This window comes from Pelobates fuscus, chromosome 3, assembly GCF_036172605.1.
Source record: "Pelobates fuscus isolate aPelFus1 chromosome 3, aPelFus1.pri, whole genome shotgun sequence".
Classification (NCBI taxonomy): Eukaryota; Metazoa; Chordata; class Amphibia; order Anura; family Pelobatidae; genus Pelobates; species Pelobates fuscus.
Genome location: NC_086319.1, coordinates 109,283,466 through 109,296,642, shown reverse-complemented (window position 1 = coordinate 109,296,642; position 13,177 = coordinate 109,283,466). Strand labels below are relative to the sequence as shown.

Sequence of the window (13,177 nt, the reverse complement as noted above, 5' to 3'; positions counted from 1 at the left end):
TTAATGTTTCAACTTGGCATCAAGGCGTAACCAGTGCAGGCCTTGACGGGTGTAGCATACCAGTTCTGGGATGGTGCTGGAATGGAAGTTCAGGAGGCCCATAACTTTATCCAGTTCAGAAAAAAATTCTGGAGAGAAGAAATAAATAAAATGTAAATATGAGGCCAATATCCTTTTTTTCTAGTTATAATATTCCATGTCAAGCTGCATTCCAGTATCTAGTCTAAAATCAGAGCAAGGACCTCCTCATCTTTTTAAAGTATGTCTATACTAGTAGTTGTAATTGTAAACTATAAGAGCCCTTTAATCTAGAATAAATATAATAAATAATACAGAGAAACTAAGCAGTTTATTACATATTATGTAAATAATAAGAAACCTTACCACTTTGCTCTGTGCAGAGTTGTTCTGCTTGGTCCCAAATTTCAGTGGCATAAAGGAAGTTGGACGTGTCCTGGACATAGCTGGCTGTCATCTGGTGAATCTTCTGTGATATAGTCACAAATGACGTGTCTCCAGTAGTATTGGACACATTGGAGGAATAGCTATTAGAATTGCCCGGAGACAGCTTCGGAGACACTGGGAAAGGCATACTCACGGATTTGCTATATGATAAATGAAAAAGTCATTGTTAGGATTTAACTTTAGTCAAAAAGAGCATGCTGCCTCATTTATATAATTATACTTGCATTCAGTTCCATTTCAGAGCGATTAAATATAGAAAACACATATATTTTGATTGTTAAGAAGCCTAAAAATGAATGCATAACCTTACATGTTTGCAAATGTTATGCCTTGCAGGTATAAAAGGAACACTTGAGTGGTTTAAAATACATTTATTTATAACTCCTGAGTGCTGGGCACTTTTCGAAGTTCATTTCAAATTTTAGGCCAAAGCAGGTTTGCTTTAAAACAAAAACTTTTAGTTTCTGTTTTCTAGACACATATTGCCCAAAAATACTTTCCAAGGCATGTTCCAAACATTTAACTACAAAGAAATGAAATCACGTAGTTAAAGCAAACGTCTTACCTTCCCCTGGTAGGAGATGGAGCTTGAGAATTACCGTAAGAGATCTGCAAAGGGAAAAAAAAACATGTTAAATATTGAATAAAATCCCTGGAATTACAGTGGGCCTTTATGATTTAATCCTCCAGGACCACAACCAGTCTATTATTATGTATATTATTATCCTCCTAATGTGAACTTCAGATAAGTAAAAAAATGTAATGAATACATCTACAAATAATGTCACCAACAAAATGTATAAAACAGAAGTATAAACATGTGAAGATGTACCTGTAATACCCAAGATTTGTACATGGAAGTTGAATCATGTACAATATTTAATTGTAGAAGGATTCAAACTTTGAACTATGGACCTGATAAGAATTACCCCTTACATCTACATTTCTATAAAATATTTCAATTTAAATCAGTCATTAGTATTCAAAAATATCAGTCCTAAACAAAATCACTGACAACACAAATATAGAAAAAAAGAATAACCCAAAGACCCTAAAAATACAATATATAGAAATACCAAGCAATTGCTACCATTCTGAAAAAGCTCTTACGTTTAAGTATTCAGTTAATGTCTTGGAATCTTCCAATGCACTCTCCTTCTTCAGTTTGAATAACCTCAAGTACAAAAGGGATTGACAGCAAAGACTGAGGAGACAACAAAATCAATCACTAAATATGCAGCATGTAAAATCTGTATTAGTTAGTAGACCAGGTATCTCACTGGCTGGATGATTCATTTTAGCATAGTGTTTTCTTAGTTGATAAATTTCTTTGTTAAAATATCTACCAGCAAAGGAAAACAATGTGGTACTAACTGTTGACATTGGTATTATTTTTCTCCTATTAGTACAGGTAGTCATGCTTACCAAACTGGTTGCAAATCTTAAGGGAGAATAGCACTTTGATTATAAAACTCCCTGCCATATATACCTAGAACTTTTAGTTATCTGTTCACATTTAGAAGTATCGGTACGCAATGTATGATTCACAAGCATCCGGTTTCAAACTGGCTATTCCAAACAGATCATATTTGTTAAGTCCAACCAATGACTACCTCACTGGCATACACTTTTATAGACATATCTACTGGAAAGTGAAGAAGTTGTGCATGGAGACAGGCAAAACATAGCATGGCTTATATTTCCACTTTTAGATATTTGCTCTACTATCTGCCTTCAGAATTAATATCAGATAACGCTCGGTTATGGTTTTCTGACAATGGTGTGATTTTGGTTTACAATGCAAGAGTGAAAAAATACATACCAAAGAACAGCAAGTCTCTTATCAGCTGATGTAGCATCAGGGGCTGCAGGACATGCCAATTTCAAGGTGTACCTAGAAAGGTAATGCAAACTTATTAAAATATAGTAAAATTAATTGTTGTAGTAGTATATTTGTAAGACATTAACGTTTACTTTCACCAAGCCTCACTGCACACATTTCTAACAACATTCTTCCACTACTAAGATTCCTAATAGAATAGACTACATCAGACCCCTGGTAGTATTTAAATCCATCATTCTAATCTGTATAGAATACAAAAGAGCAGGAGAAGAGCAGGAGTTGAGCAGTGGCCAAAGAGGAAAGGCTAGGTGACACCCACCACAGGCTGCAGGAGTTATGGCAAGTATTACTAATATTAACACTGCCTTGTTCTGGTTTCCCTACAGCCTAATTTGGTTTTAAGCTGGATGCCATAAAAATAGAGCATCCACAGAAAAATGTTCCTATCTCTAATATATTACTTGATGCTCTGCACAAAACATGGGCAGTGATTTAAAAAAACAAAAACAAAAAAAAACCTCAAACTACTGCTTAACAAGTAATAATATTACAAGCATATCACATCCCATAAAAATGAAAGTTCAAATTAAAATACATACTTTATTAACTCTAATGTTTCACCATACATCCGAAATGGAGATTTTGATTCGTCGACACTCTTCTCTAAAGCGTTTCCGCACTCAATGAAAAAAAGCACCGCATCAAGGTAGAGTACTGCTTTCTCGAATCTGTCTGACTACAAAGGAAAAAAAAAAGATATTTTTTTTTGCCAGGTTGGAAAAATACAAAGACAAACCCACTGAAAAATTACAACAATACATGCAAAATCCGCTATCTTCCACCCGCCAGAATAAACGTAAGCAAAGTAAAATGCACCTTTGTAAAGATTTGGGGGTACTTCATTACCAACGCATCAGCCTTGTGCTTTACTTTCTTCGCTTCCAGTAGATAGTGATCAGCCGAATGGGTTCTGGAAGAGACAAAATGGATTAAGAGATGTTTTCATACCATTTTTTTTATGAAACTACTCATTGCAAAGGAAATAAGTGATAAAACATATTGTCTAGTTTAACCATTTGAGTGCTGGAGAGAAAGCAAGGCATACAAATCATTATTACACTGATCCTCGGAGTTATGTCTATATGACAATTTATAAGGACAGAAGACAATGGCAGTTGGGCCCTAAGATCAGATTGTAGCCACCACCTACCCCCAGCATCCCCAAACCTCCCCAGAGATTGTTAATGTGTAGATCAAAAATATTCTTTTGCTGACAAACATTGTAAATGATTTACTTGTTTTGTGTTTTTGAGTTTTCTACAATCTTAAAGATGTATCTAATAGAGAGAGTTAAGTAATGTGTTATAACACCTGAAGTCTTATAACTAGAAGGTTACAATAGCACCGGGACCTTTAAAGCCATCTGTTGTATGGACAAATTTTGGTGTTTTTGAGTTTTCTAATGTGATGTGTTCATTTAAGCAATGTGTTTGTTTAACACTAGAAGTCAAAAGTTATAATAGCCCAGGGACCTTTAAAGTGAGCTCTTGCTGGACAACATGGTCGGCATTATTTTTTTCTATCCAACAAAAGCTGAAGTAGAATAGAACTGCAGATACATTAAATTGTTTTGAAAAGAAAAATGCTATTTAGTTTTATGAAAAAAGATAAAACATGTTGTCTTGTGTTACCATTTGAGAGTCCTTCCCAGAGATTGTTAAGGTGTAAATCCGATATGGTCAAAAAATATATTTTTTGCTGATTAACATGTTAAATAATTAACTTGTTTGTTTGTGCTTTCATGTTATAAACTACCATAAAGGTCTATCTGTACAACACCATGTTAAAGAGATGATTTTGTGTTTCAAATGCCTCACCTGTCTTCGAAGGTCAGTTTTGCTCTCCACAATTTTTTATCGATTGCTGGCACAAAAGCGACAGAAGCTGTATTACCTGAGGGTTTATCCTGGAAAGGAAGAAATGTACAATTCATTACACAAAGTAAAGTTTTGCGGACTATATTGTTGTTACTGCTGTTCCAATTGTGATGTCTACATCACTGAAAATCCTTTAAATAAATTAAAAACCTGAGTGGAATAGGCATTCTATTTATCTATTTATGAATGAGATCTAATCCAGACAGTGGAACTCTTCTTCACAACAATACATTGGGTGTCCCATAATGGACCAAGTTATATTGTCAGAACTGTAAGAAATGTGCTTCTGTTTTGTTCTATATCCATAAACTGGTTTAAAGTTAAACGCATGTTGGCTGAAAGCAACACATAAAACCTTGAAAATATATTGTCGGCTATTACGTTGCTTATTGACTTCATTACAGACTAAGGGTCTGTAGCTGAATCCAATTGGATTGGACGATGTACAGGTTTAACAATACTCAGCTGCACAATATTCCCATTGAAGAAGGATTTACTCAGTTTAAGACGTAAACATGTTCAACTTCGTAAACAAACAATGCAACATTTGTTGGATTTAACAATCCCTTAAGATATTAACTTGGGCAAATCAGGTTTTTGAAACTATCATCCCTAAGAATTTCTGTCTGGAAAACCATTGCAATGTTTACCTTTGTCTCCTCGGTGCTACTTTTTCTTTGCTTATCAGAAGACTTACTTTCAGTGCCACTATCCTTTGTGCTGCCACTGCTGCTGGATTTCTGAGATGAAGACTGGCTAATGGTTCTTTTTCGAGACCCATGTTCAGACTTGAAATCTTTCTGTAGAGCTGGGGTTGCAGATGAAGGGAGTAACTCTCTTTCCTTTACAGGATTTGGTTTTGACAACCTGAAACATGAAAAAACAAATATATTAATGAGGTGTTGCAACACAATGTACATGAGAGGTTACACAGACGCACACACAATACAAACATACACACATAGTGAATGAATAAACAAGATCAGATATAGTACTTACTCTTTACTGGGCACTTTGTAGTTTGTGGTCTTTTCTTCTACTTTTTGTTTCTTGGCATCATTACCTTTTAATTCTTCATCATTCTGTTAAAAAAAATGTACATATTCTATAAATATAAAATATTTTAAAATATCCAATCACAGTGCAAAGCTCGAGTTTTTAAAGACACCCTTATTTAGAAAAAATAAAAATCTGAATTTTCTATTGAAATAAATAAATCTTAACATTTATTATTTATATTAATCTGAATGGAAACTTGGGACACCTAGCCAAGAGTATAACAAAGCTTTGTTCAGTTTCAATTTGATGTCCTTGAAGAAACATTACAATGGCTATTTAGACAGCACACGAATCAATTGTTTGGAGAACTAGGTTTGCAAATAACACAAAATGAGACAATATTGAGAACCCCATTACAGTGGGAAAATATATTTGTTTAGGAAAACTTCAGTAACCAATGCAACTTATGCTAGTGGTCAGAATAGTGAAAGTGTAAAACAAAAACAAATATCCACACAAGGACAGATGACATTTCTGGAATAAAATCATGTGTCTTTGGTCCAGGAGTAAAATTACAGTAGGGACCAAACCCCTCTATTCATTATGAAAAAGTTAGAGCCGTGAAAGCAAGTTAAACTGGAAAGAGATATTAAAGTTAATTTTACTATAAGTTTAAAATTATGTGGTGTTTTGGGACAGAAAAAGAAAACAAAATAAATCATTTTCAAAACAATTCTTTGTGTACGTGTTGAGATTACTAACCTTGTGCGTCCGCTTCCCCTTATTGAAGCTTTGCTCGGTCTGTTTCTGGGTCTCTTTTGGGTGCTGCTTAGGTGCAATCTTTTCAATCGTGGGCTGCTCTGCATTTTTGTACGGCCATCCAGGAATCTGGGACAACAGGTTTGAGTCCTTTTTTACAATAAGAGGTAACTGATCCTCAGGGTCACTAAGGGGTGAAAGAAGCCCCTTCATAGGAGTTAATAATGAGCGATAAAAAATATCTTCCTGCTCAATGGAGGGTTTTAGAGGAGATGTTCTATTGCTCTCTGAACTTTTAGACGTTTGGACTAAAGATGTTTTAACAAACTCTCTGGACTTCTGAAGGGATTTTGATAAAGGCTTAGACTTTTTATTCTCTGCTGCAAGGCAGGGAGAGGATTTGGGTTCTTTCTTCATGTTGAGTTTGTGAGAGCCATTTGTAGAAGCATTTGGTCTGTTAGGGGGCATATTTGTAGTAATTTCTGCTGTAGTAGCAATTTCTATTTTGTGTGCTTCAACAGATGCCTTTTCAGCTTTTTTGGACAAAGTTCTCCTTTGTGTTGTGCTCTCATATTGAGCTGGAGACTTATGCCTGCCCTGGCTGCTTTCATTGCCTTTTTGTGCAGTGTTGGTGTTTTGGATGGGGGTAGAGGAAGTGGTGGACTCCTTTGGGCTACTTGATTCTGTATAACCTGCTTCAGTGCCCTGCCCCAACTGCCACTTATTTAAAGATGAAAGGTCAGCCTAAAAAATAAATAAATAAATCAAAGTTAAAAAAATAATTGATCGTAAATTTTGACATTTACAAAGCTATGCAGACTATGTGAAAAACAAAAATATTCTATGTGCATGTGATAAGATTACGTACCATGTGCTTCCACTTCCCATTGTTGGAGCTCTTCACTGTCTGCTTCTTGGTCTCTTTTTGTTGCTTCTCAGGTTCTGTCTTTTCAACTTTGGGCTGCCCTGATTTTTTGTAAGGCTGTCCATGTTTTGGGGTAACAGGGTTAAGCCAGTCTTTACAATAAGAGATAACTGATCCTCTGGGTCCTTAAGGGGTGAAAGAAGCTTCTTCATAGGAGTAAACAATGATGAAAAGTGAAAAAAACTATCATCCTCATCAATAGAGAGTTTTAGAGGAACACTCTCTATTTTGAGTCCATCTCGTGGTGTCTCTACAGATTCCTTTGCAAAATGTCTGGACTGATTTTTCAAAATATCTCTCCTTAGTGTGGTGTTTTGAAATTGAGATGGAGACTTCTTTCTGCCTCGTCTGCTTTCAGAGCCTTTTTGTGCATTCTTGGTGTCTCGGGTGGGGGTAAAAGAAGTGGTAAACTCCTTTGGACCACATGATTCTGTATTTCCTGCTCTAGTGCCCTGCTCTTGATTCTCCTTGTTGTATCCATGGGATGATACCATATTAGTATCTAATGAAGATGCAAGAGACACTTTGTGTGGATTCCCCTTCTTCAACCAGTTACCCAAGTACCACTTATTTGATGATGGAGGGTCAGACTAAAAGAAAAGTTAAAATTAAATTAATTGCCATTTCTGACATTCATAAAGCAACAAATACAATGAACAAAAAAAAACATTGTTATAAAGGACATTATAGATACTAAAAAGAGGCAGACATCTATCAGCAAAAATATATTACCTCAATTTCCAAAAGAAGCCATGTCAAGCCACATAAATCACAAAACACACTACTGTAGGAATTTAAAGTTTGCACTTGATCATAGTAAACTAAGCTGTCCTCTACAGGTGTGCTGCGAGCAATAAAAACACTAACAATGTGATCAATTTAAATTCAAATCAATTACAAAAATTAAGTTGGAAGGTGACAATGAATTAATAATATATAATGGAATAAAATGATTTGTGGACCCAGGACATACTTGAAAACGAGACAAATCTCAATGTACCTTTCCTGGTAAAATATTTTATGAATAAAATAATAAATAAATAATTGATTTTTCACAGCATTCAAGGTAGACCAAAACACAATATGAAACTGAGAACAGTTAGCACATTCTTCTGAAGTGGAAATTGTACAGATTTTGTTTCTAAAATAATTCAATTATATTCAAATATAATGTGATTGAGGAGATGACTGGAATTTAAGTTCACAATGTGAAAACAATTACTATATAAAACTTTAGAAATATTTAGGGAAGTTGTATTTTCCTTCTAAAATGGGGAATATAAGTACCTAATCTTACTGTACAATTAAAAGATCCCATTATATTGGATCATGCAGACCAATATAAACACAATTTGTACTACAAGTGGTAATGGTGAATTCATAAAACTATGAAGATTATGGAAAAAAACAACATTGTTATAGAAAACATTAAAGCTGCTCGAAGAAAGCAGAAATCTATTAACAAAAATATATTACCTCATGAAAACAGAAATTCAGGACAACAGCCATGTCAAGCCACACAAATCACAAAACACTCTGCTCTATGAATTCAATGATTGCTCTTGGTCACAAGACAAGACTGAACTGTCCTCTAAAGGTTTAAGTACAATTTGAGAGATTTCATAAAATATGGACTTTTATAGTCAGGTATGTAGTAGCCTACCCATTAAAAATGTCTAAATGCAAATCAGCCAAAAACAAAGACAATAAAGTTCCTCAATTAGAATATGTATAAGAGATGGTGTGCCTGGGAGCCATACAAACACTAACAATGTAATCAATTTAAATTCAAATCAATTGCAAAAATTAAGTTGGGAGGTTACAATAACAGTTTAATATATAATGGGATTAAGTTACTTTTCTCTGCATTCCAGGTACACCAAAACACAATATGAAACTGAGAACAGTTAGCACTTTCTTTGTAATAGAAATGTATTCGTGTTTTTATTTCTAAAATAGTTAAATTATATTCCAATATAATGTGATTAATGAGATGGCTGGAATTTAAGTTCACAATAGGAAAACAAATACTTTATAAAACTTTAGAAATATTTAGGGAAGTTGTATTTTCCTTCTAAAATGGGGAATACAAATACTTAATCTTACTGTACAATTAACAATGTCATCATTTTAAATTCAAATCAATTGCAAAAAATAAGTTGGAAGGTGACAATGAAGTTATAATATATAATATAATAATTTATTTTTCATAGAATTCCAGGCAGACCAAAGCACAATATGAAACTGAGAACAGTTAGAACTTTCTTTATAGTGGAAATTTGAACAGATTTTGTTTCTAAAATATTTAAAATATATTCAAATATAATGTGATTGAGGAGATGATGGAATTTAAGTTTACAATAGGAAAACAAATACTTTATAAAACTTTAGAAATATTAAGAGAAGTTGTATTTTCCTTCTAAAATGGGGAATACAAATACTTAATCTTAACTTTTCCAGTTTTAGAGCTAAGTTATTAATCTATTTATTGATTAATTATACCAAATCTGTCTGTCTTATTCCCTCTTCTTTCTTTTCTGCTATATTCACTTGTGGATATCAGGATTTTTTTTTTATTACTTAATCTTACTGTACAATTAAAAGATCCCATTATATTGGATCATGCAGACCAATATAAACACAGTTTGTACTACAATTGGTAATTGTGAATTCATAAAGCTATGAAGATTATGGAAAAAAACAACATTGTTATAGAAGACATTAAAGCTACTAAAAGAAAGCAGAAATCTATTAACAAAAATGTATTACCTCATGAAAACAGAAATTCAGGACAGCAGCCATGTCAAGCCACAAAAATCACAACACACACTGCTGTATGAATTCAAAGATTGCTCTTGGTCACAAAACAAGATTGAACTGTCATCTACAGGTTTAAGTACAATTTGTGAGATTTCATAGAATGTGGACTTTTATAGTGAGGTATGTAATAGCCTATCCAATAAAAATGGCTAAATGCAAATCAACTAAAAACAAAGACAATAACCTTTCTCAATTAGAATATGTATAAGAGTTGGTGTGCCTGGGAGCCATACAAACACTAACAATGTGATCAATTTAAATTCAAATCAATTGCAAAAATTAAGTTGGGAGGTTACAATAATAGTTTAATATATAATGGGATTAAGTTATTTTTGTCTGCATTCCAGGTACACCAAAACACAATATGAAACTGAGAACAATTAGCACTTTCTTTGTAATGTAAATTTGTTTGTTTTTCATTTCTAAAATAGTTAAATTATATTCAAATATAATGTGATTAAGGAGATGGGTGGAATTTAAGTTCACAATAGGAAAACAAATACTTTATAAAACTTTAGAAATATTTAGGGAAGCTGTATTTTCCTTCTAAAATGGGGAATACAAGTATTTAATCTTAACTTTTCCAGTTTTAAAGCTAAGTTATTAATCTATTTATTGATTAATTATACCTAATCTGTCTGTCTTATTCCCTCTCCTTTCTTTTCTGCTATATTCACTTGTGGATATCAGGATTTTTACATTTTTTACTTAATCTTATTGTACAATTAAAAGATCCCATTATATTGGATCATGCAGACCAATATAAACAGAATTTGTACTGCAAGTGGTAATTGTGAATTCATAAAGCTATGAAGATTATGGAAAAAAAACAACATTGTTATAGAAGACATTAACGCTACTAAAAGAAAGCAGAAATCTATAAACAAACATATATTACCTCATAAAAACAGAAATTCAGGACAGCAGCCATGTCAAGCCACAAAAATGACAAAACACACTGCTGTATGAAGTCAAAGAATGCACTTTGTCACCAAACAAGACTTAACTGTCCTCTAAAGGTTTAAGTACAATTTGAGAGATTTCATAGAATATGGACTTTTATAGTCAGGTATATAGTAGCCTACCTGTTAAAAATGTCTAAATGCAAAGCAACCAAAAACAAAGACAATAACTTTCCTTAATTAGAGTATATTTTTAAGAGTTGGTGTGCCTGCGAGCAATAAAAACACTAACAATATAATCATTTTAAATTCAAATCAATTGCAAAAATTAGGTTTGAAGGTGACAATGAAGGTATCATATATAATGAAATAATTTATTTTTCACATCATTCCAGGTAGATCAAAACACAATATGAAACTGAGAACAGTTAGAACTTTCTTTATAGTGGGAATTTGAAAAGATTTTGTTTCTAAAATAATTTAATTATATTCAAATATAATGGGATTGAGGAGATGATGGAATTTAAGTTCACAATTTGAAAAGCCACAAGCATCACAAAACACACTGCTGTATGAAGTCAAAGATTGCACTTGTTCACAAAACAAGGCTGAACTGTCCTCTACAGATTTAGGTTCAGTTTGTGAGATTTATTAAAATGTGGACTTTTATGGTCAGGTATGTAGTAGCCTATCCATTAAAAATTGCTTAAGATAAATCAACGAAAGACAATAACCTTCCTCAATTAGAATATTTTTAGGAGTTAGTATGCCTGCAAGCCATGGAAACACTAACAATATAATCAATGTTAGTTCATATCTATTTCAAAAATTAAGTTGGAAGGTTACAATAAAAGTTTAATATTTAATTGGCTTAAGTTATTTTCCTCTGCATTCCAGCTTGACAAAAACTCAATATTTAATATTTTTATGTTTCTAAAAGAAACAAATTGCATTCAAATATAATGTGATTGAGAAGATGGCTGCAATTTAAGTTCACAATGTGTAAACAATTACTATATAAAACTTCAGAAATATTTAGGGAAGTTGTATTTTCCTTCTAAAATTGGGAATACAAGTACTTAATCTTACTGTACAATTAAAAGATCCCATTATATGGGATCACGCAGACTAATATAAACAAAATTTGTACTACAAGTGGTAATGGTGAATTCATAAAACTATGAAGATTATGGAAAAAAACAACATTGTTATAGAAAACATTAAAGCTGCTCGAAGAAAGCAGAAATCTATTAACAAAAATATATTACCTCATGAAAACAGAAATTCAGGACAGCTGCCATGATAAGCCACAAAATTCACAAAACACACTGCTGTATGAATTCAAAGATTGCTCTTGGTCACAAAACGGGACTGAACTGTCCTCTACAGGTTTTAGTAGAATATGTGAGATTTCATAGAATGTGGACTTTTATAGTCAGATATGTAATAGCCTATCCAATAGAAATGGCTAAATGCAAATCAACTAAAAACAAAGACAATAACCTTCCTCAATTAGAATATTTTTAAGAGTTGGTGTGCCTGGAAGCCATACAAACACTAAAAATGTGATCAATTTAAATTCAAATCAATTGCAAAAATTAAGTTGGAAGGTTACAATAACAGTTTAATATATAATGGGATTAAGTTATTTTCCTCTGCATTCCAGGTACACCAAAACACAATATGAAACTGAGAACAGTTAGCACTTTCTTTGGAATGGAAATGTATTCGTGTTTTTATTTCTAAAATAGTTAAATTATATTCCAATATAATGTGATTAATGAGATGGCTGGAATTTAAGTTCACAATAGGAAAACAAATACTTTATAAAACTTTAGAAATATTTAGAGAAGTTGTATTTTCCTTCTAAAATGGGGAATACAAATACTTAATATTACTGTACAAGTAACAATGTCATCATTTTAAATTCAAATCAATTGCAAAAATTAAGTTGGAAGGTGACAATGAAGTTATAATATATAATATAATAATTTATTTTTTATAGAATTCCAGGCAGACCAAAGCACAATATGAAACTGAGAACAGTTAGAACTTTCTTTATAGTGGAAATTTGAACAGATTTTGTTTCTAAAATATTTAAAATATATTCAAATATAATGTGATTGAGGAGATGATGGAATTTAAGTTCACAATGTGAAAAGCCACAAGCATCACAAAACACACTGCTGTATGAAGTCAAAGATTGCACTTGTTCACAAAACAAGGCTGAACTGTCCTCTACAGGTTTAGGTTCAGTTTGTGAGATTTCTTAAAATGTGGACTTTTATGGTCAGGTATGTAGTAGCCTATTCATTAAAAATTTCTTAAGATAAATCAACCAAAGACAATAACCTTCCTCAATTAGAATATTTTTAGGAGTTAGTATGCCTGCAAGCCATGGAAACACTAACAATATAATCAATTTTAGTTCATATCTATTTCAAAAATTAAGTAGGAAGGTTACAATAAAAGTTTAATATTTAATGGGCTTAAGTTATTTTCCTCTGCATTCCAGCTTGACAAAAAC

At 32.7% G+C, this 13,177-nt stretch overlaps 1 protein-coding gene across 1 annotated transcript; it reads right to left on the bottom strand.

Annotated features, from left to right (window-relative positions):
- On the bottom strand, nt 1-8,437 carry LOC134601657 (AF4/FMR2 family member 4-like). The gene is made up of 13 exons (XM_063446175.1): nt 8,405-8,437; nt 7,149-7,518; nt 6,007-6,503; nt 5,245-5,327; nt 4,896-5,112; nt 4,186-4,274; nt 3,215-3,278; nt 2,908-3,044; nt 2,288-2,359; nt 1,576-1,669; nt 1,031-1,074; nt 385-605; nt 1-128 (listed from the first exon to the last, which is right to left on the bottom strand). Exons 1-13 carry the CDS (start codon nt 8,435-8,437, stop codon nt 1-3), a joined length of 2,049 nt encoding a protein of 682 aa, XP_063302245.1.
- Between the last annotated feature and the right edge of the window lie 4,740 nt (nt 8,438-13,177).

Bases quoted from the DNA above. Each gene is read 5' to 3' on its own strand.
- LOC134601657 (XM_063446175.1), bottom strand. From the start codon at position 8,437: ATGGCTGTTGTCCTGAATTTCTGTTTTCATGAG. The intron at 5,113-5,244 runs GTAAGTACTATA...TTCATGTTTCAG, and splicing joins TACAAAGTGCCCAGTAAAGA to GTTGTCAAAACCAAATCCTG. The intron at 4,275-4,895 runs GTAAACATTGCA...CTTCCTTTCCAG, and splicing joins GTAGCACCGAGGAGACAAAG to GATAAACCCTCAGGTAATAC.